At 54.3% G+C, this 6140-nt stretch overlaps 1 protein-coding gene across 1 annotated transcript in view; it reads right to left on the reverse strand.

The window, feature by feature from the left end:
• Positions 1-3085: 3085 nt before the first annotated feature.
• Positions 3086-6140, reverse strand: part of VOLCADRAFT_117676 (uncharacterized protein) — a gene marked incomplete at both ends in the record, with an annotated part of 10187 nt that continues 7132 nt past the window's right edge. Inside the window, 5 exons of the mRNA XM_002950810.1 lie at positions 3086-3388; positions 4050-4259; positions 4597-4740; positions 5166-5348; positions 5836-5966. Coding sequence (XP_002950856.1) covers positions 3086-3388; positions 4050-4259; positions 4597-4740; positions 5166-5348; positions 5836-5966 — 971 coding nt within the window. The remainder of the gene's footprint in view (positions 3389-4049; positions 4260-4596; positions 4741-5165; positions 5349-5835; positions 5967-6140) is intronic.

The following is a 6140-nucleotide window of genomic DNA, read 5'->3' on the forward strand; positions in this document are numbered from 1 at the left end:
ATGAAGTCTTTGTTTGGGTGAACGGTATTTGGGGTCAGATGGACATCGCGACCTGAAATCGGAGAAACGTGCGTGTGTGTATGTATGCATGTATGTATGCATGTGTGTATGTGTGTATGTGTGTAGAGAAAGGGGGGGATAGGAGAGATAAGAGGGTAGCAACGCAAATGCGGAGTGCTGAGTGAAACCTTTTTACTCGTTGGTCGACAAAGGAGGGGACGGAGCGCTAAGGGCGGTGGCGGTGGCGGTGTTGGCGGCAGGGGCAGGGGCAGGGGTTTGCGGCGATGATGTAGGTCAGGGGATAGATGTTTTTGTTGATAAACGACATTTCGGCGATATGGATTATGATAACTTTCTAGTGGTGGTGTGTTGGTTATGGTGGTTGGTTAGTTAACTATAATGGCTTACTGTACGGACTTTGCAACAGCGATGCTCGGAGTCGAATATGTGTGTATGTGTGTGTATGGAGTGTTAGCTCGAAGGAAACCTATTAAAGACCTCACACCTGCAACTCACTGGCGGAGGGGGGGGAGGGGAGGGGAGGGGAGGGGAGGAGGGCGCACATCTTATTCTGCTCGGCGTGTACTGGAGTTCTTCGAAGCGCGGTGAGATTGTGTGTGTGTGTGTGAATTGAATTGAACCAAAAACTGGCTACTAACAAAGCTACAACAAAGACAGTTGCGTGATTCGGTTTGCTGTTTAAATTGTGGATCCTCCTTTGGCCTCCGCCTTTTTTATTTAACTCATATATCTCACCATGTGGTGTGGGGTGGAGGTTGTGGTCCAGTGCAATGCAGAGAGTAAGGAGGGGGGAAAGATGGAGGAGGAGGAGGAGGAGGACCAGAGCGGAGGGGGGAAAGCTGACGTGCAGCAATTCCACCCGTGGGTTGCAGGCTGGCTGGCTGGCTGAGTACCTGCCCGTGTTGCCGTACATCTATAACTCTGCAGTGTCGCCGTACAGGGGAGGGATGCGGAAGTGAATCACAGTTGTAAATATCATATGTATGTCAATCACTCCAGAAAGCGGTGATATGGACTCAGCAGCTCGGCTGGCTGACGCGGCGGCTAGGCGCTTTCTTTCAAGGAAATTTTGCGAAGCGTGTGCGTGTACGACAGGTGGTGTGGTTCTTTGGTCAATGCCACGGATAACAGATGCGTGTGGTTTGGTTTCGCGGCTCTGGCAAAAGTCCCGAGGCGGTGCAGCCATGCCTGTACAAATGCCCGTACATCAGTACGACAAAGCTGCTGCCATCGGCGCCACCTCCACCCTGACCCCCTCCCTCTCCAAGTGTATCTGTGGTTTCTCACAGCTTCCGTTTATCCCTTCATGGATGTCGCTTTATTTCCCTAAAGTACGACGATTTCGCCTGACAGCCGTAGTACGGAAGTTCACTTTAGCGCACGCTTTTGCTTACGTACGGAGGTATGTCTGCTGGTATGATGGATTCGTGGGTTAGAGCGAGGTTGTATGTGGCCGCCATCGCCGCAGCCGAGTGACTGAGGAGTAGGTGTCCGTGTTTCGGTATTCAAGCCGGCCGCAGCATCACAGCGGTAACCTTTATTTACCTTCGTAAAGGTGGATGGCACCGCGCTCTGCGCTTCGTGCATGCATAGAACCTGACCAGGAACTAAGTTGAGGCGCCGTTGATCCGCTAGATTTGGTTGGATGCTGGTGGTGAGTTGCCGAACCCAACGAGTACATTCTGAAGTCGGATGGGGTGACGGATTAGGGTGCCCCTCTAGCAGGGGAGAGCAGGGACTGCCTCGGGAAAGGGGGCCGCTAGCGAAGTTAACCACCCTGTAACAACATAGAACCCAAAAACATGAACAAGATCAGGGCTAATGTTTTACACCCCTACACTGACTAGCGCAGCAGCAGACCTCGTGAATGAGGGCTCTACCTTCTTCTTCCACAAGGCTTAGGACCGAAGAGCTGCGTACACCAACGATTCCCAGGCGCCTGTTGCCATCGTCTCAATGTTGAAATGTGAACGAGCCTAGCCAGCTCCGAGACCGATTGCCGATTAAATGTATACCTTGCCAAACCCTAAGATATACGGATTATGTTTAAAACATGGATCGTTGATTCCTGAGGTACCTTGGTACCACTTATTCGGCAACACACTACGGCTATAAGCCCGGGCAAGGCCGGAGTACGGGAACCCCCAACTGCCATAACGACCGCACGGCTTCAACTCGCCTGCAAACCACATTTCTTGTTTAACCTAAAACCAACCTTCAATTTTTCGAAAACCGAATACATCTGGGATGAATGACTGGGATAAAAGCAGCAAATGCACGACTTCGTCGCGACCCATTTGCACGGTACAACGTCGACAGCGGAAGCCGAGCAGTCGTCACCCTGCCTTGTGCGGATAGCGATAAAGCATCCATCGGTACAGGCGGCGGGTGAACGGGCTGGCAAAAATAATGTCGCCCGCCGAATATAACGGCAATAAACCACCATTTTTTACATCATGTGGCGAAATGCTGGACATGCTGGCTCCAGCAGGGCCCTAACGAAGCCCATAAACTTCGTTAGGGCCCTGCTGGAGTAGGGCCCTGCTGGAGTAGGGCCCTGCTGGAGACAAATCTTCGTTGCGATCACGTAACATGTGAACGTGCGGTTATTTATAACCACGTAACGGGTGAATGTATCCCCCCTTTTATTGCACGCACGCTGTCGCACAAGCCAAGATCCCATTCGTACACCAACTCACACCCCTTGCTGCTCAAACCCAAATTTGCCCGCTCTCTGCAAAGAGCTCACGCATACGAGGAGCATAGCAGAGTCCAATGCACATACAGAAGCATAATACGCCGTCCATCACCACCGTCACCATTTGTGTAACACACGTAATCGCGGTCGGTCGGTTGGACAGTTCCGATCCGATGGATACCCACTTATTAGTGTCCAGACGGTCTCTAGCCTAGAGGCCCGTTTCAGCCAGCAGGTTAGGTCGTGCTAGGGACCCCCCCCCATGCCCCCCACCCGTCCTCCGCCTCCTCCTCCTCCCGCCGCTCCTGCCCCCGCCCCTGCCCCCGCCACCTGTGGCTGTGACGGCAAGGGTCCCAACGACGGCAGCTACGGCGGTTTCTGCTCCGGCCATCCCTCTGCTGCTGCTGCAGCTGGCTGCAGGTCCATCCCCAGCTCCGCCTGCTGCTTGGTTGCTACCTGAGAGCCGCTAGAGCGCTGCGGCGGCGCCGCCCCAGCCACTGGCAACTGCGAATGAGGCGGCAGCTCCGTAACCACCTTGTTTGCATGCAGCGGGCCTGGAAAGGCGGTGCCGGCCGCTACTGCCAAAGCGGCCCTCTGTTTGGCCCGCAGCTTGTCAGCCGCAGTCCGCCTCCGCTGCCGGCCGCTTTTAGTCGTCGTTAGCGGCGGTGGCTGCGCCGGCAGCAGCGACGAAATCGGTGGTGGCGAGAACGGCGCGTCCTCCACCGGGGGGCCCCCGCTTGCGCCGCTCGACAAAGCATCGTACCCGTCAGGGGGTAGAGCACCCTTGGCCGCCTCCTCCTCCTTTTGTATGGCATGCAGGGTATGCAGTTTAAGTTGCAGAAGGGGGGAGAACATACGCACTCACACACACACACACAAGCCCGTTGGAAAGGACGCGCTGAAAAGGACCCATTCCTCTGCTCGTAAATAAGATTATCAAAAGACCAACATAACTTTTTAGTTTTTAGCAAAGTCAACCTCTCTCCCCAAAAAAAATGTTAGAATCCTTAGCGATCGTTAGAATCAATAGATAGATCGTTAGAATCGACAACTAATAATGCCCATTTGTGCGTGATGTCCCATTTACTAACACGTGGTAAAAAAGAAGATTTTTTATCCATTCTCCCCTTCATAAAAAATTTCTCAAAAACGAGAAAAGCAGCTTTCGGCATTATGCTCCTTTCTTAACCCCCCCTCAAACCCTACACGAGCCCAATACACCCATCTAAACGCACGGCAAACCGCAAGAGAGCCGCAAATAAGGCAAAAGAGGCGCAATCAGACTATGACTGAGAAGAGAGCGCACAACACGCAAAAGTAAATCCCGCACCTTATTCGAGACCCACTGCAGATCCTCCATCGCCGCAAACGCGTGCCTGTAAGCGGGGTTCTGCTCGATTTCGTAGGTTGCCGGCCCTATAAGTAGCTGGCTACGAACTGCCGTGCTGAATTCCGGGACCGCCGTCATCGCCGCCCCCTCCGGCCCTTCTCCAGCCATGTCGCTCAGCAGCCCCAGCTGCTTAGCGAGGCTGCGCATCAACTGCGCTCAGGGAAAGGCGAGAGAGCCCGGCGACAGCGACACCGGCAGAAGCAGCATCAGCGGCAATGTAGGCGCGGCGGGTAGGGAAGGGAATGAAGAAATGGGAAGTGATGGAGCGGTGCATTCGCTTACAAGCCCCTCTCCGAGGTTAGCAGCCCCTCTCCGGACGGACGGAGCGTAACACCAGTGAAAGAAAAAGATTCACAAACGTGAAAACTTCACAAACGTAAAAAATTTACAAACGCATATACAGAGAGAGAGCGAGAGAGGAAAAAGGTGAGAGAGGGCAAGCCAAGTTGGCATAAAGCGGGGGCTCACGCTACGTATCCGAGCGCACCTCAATCCACGTTGAGGTCGTGAGAAATACAAAGAGCACTCCGCCGCAAGCGATGAAGGCCAGGAACAAGGGGGCGGTGTTGGCCTGGGTGAAGCGCCAGGCTACCAGCTGGGGTGACAGGGAGGATGCGACCGGCATAAGGCCCTGGAAGGCGAGGCGGAGGCGGCGGCGGCCGAGGGAGGCGGGACAGACGTGGGGTCCAGGGCGGGGCCGGAATGTTGGATGACGCGGGAGGCGAGGCTGGCCCAGGAAAATGAATGAACAAACAAATGAACTAAAAAAAAGCGGAATAGAAAAAAATATATTCGTTTTAAGTAGTTGTCGCATAAAACCATACACTAGCTTACTACCAGTAAGGCAAGCGCTTTTCAAGAGATGCACAAAGCAGAAGATGCATGATGCACAGAGAGGCATGCAAACCCATGCAAACGCAGAGCACTCAGAAGAAGAAGAAGAAGAACCATGCAAACGTCCATGCAAACGTCCATGCAAACGTCCATGCAAAGCCTGTCGAAGGAGCCACCGGGGCGGTGCTGCATGCGCCGTCCTCCGTCCTCCGTCCTCCGCACCAGTACCTTGAACACCTTGACGCTGGATTCCAGGCTCCGTCGGAAAGTCTTGGCGATGAGCGGCGACTTGGGCATGCCGTACAGGCCAAAGAACCAGATGCCGAAGGCCAGGTGCCACAGCGCCGCGAAGGGCAGAGAGGAGCTGAAGTAGAAGGCCAGGTCGCGACTGTACGTGAGGGGACGCTGACGAAGGGGGGAGGAGGAGGGGTAAGGGGGAGGAGGAGGGGTAAGGAGTAAGCAGAAGAAGGGGGTTAGGGGCCTCCGTCGGGAAAAAAAAGGATAATACCCGTCGGTGTCTCAGGCGAGGGGGACCAGCAAAGCGAAGGGGGGGAGGATCAGGAACGTAAAAGAGCCGTACACAATAGCAAAATGTCTTAACGGCCGTTATGCGTTGTAAAAAAATTATGATAGGAAACGCAGGAGGATGAGGATGGGGATGAAAAAAACACGTTCAACCGGCTACGCGATGATCTGTTCCGTTTGAAAGAAAAGAACCATCGCACATAATAATAGACGTCTACGTGAGCCTCTACGGGCATCCTCCACAGACCCAAGCCCACCCGAGGGGCTCAGGACGAGAGAGGGCTAGTCATGGCCCTGAGAGGCACCTTCACGCCGAACGACGTCGTTCACGCCCGGCGCCCGCGCCCGCGCCCGCGACTCTTCTTACCTTGCACAGCCGCAGCAGCTCGTACTTCTCCGACCAGTAACACGTGGAGAAATGTACGGCGGCCAGGATGTACAGCAACGGAATGCCGGATGAGTACACCATTACGACATATATGACGTACAGGTGCTGACCTGTGTACGGCACCCACGGCCCAAGGGTAACATTTGCGTTTGTAATGAGTCTGTGAGGTGACGTGGCAATATGATGGCAATATGATGGCAATATGATGGCAATATGATGGCAGCACCTACCAGGAGCATTATTTTGATTGGGGGCGATTGCACAGCTGATGGCGCGGCGCGCAC

This window comes from Volvox carteri (assembly GCF_000143455.1).
Source record: "Volvox carteri f. nagariensis unplaced genomic scaffold VOLCAscaffold_20, whole genome shotgun sequence".
Taxonomy (NCBI): domain Eukaryota; kingdom Viridiplantae; phylum Chlorophyta; class Chlorophyceae; order Chlamydomonadales; family Volvocaceae; genus Volvox; species Volvox carteri.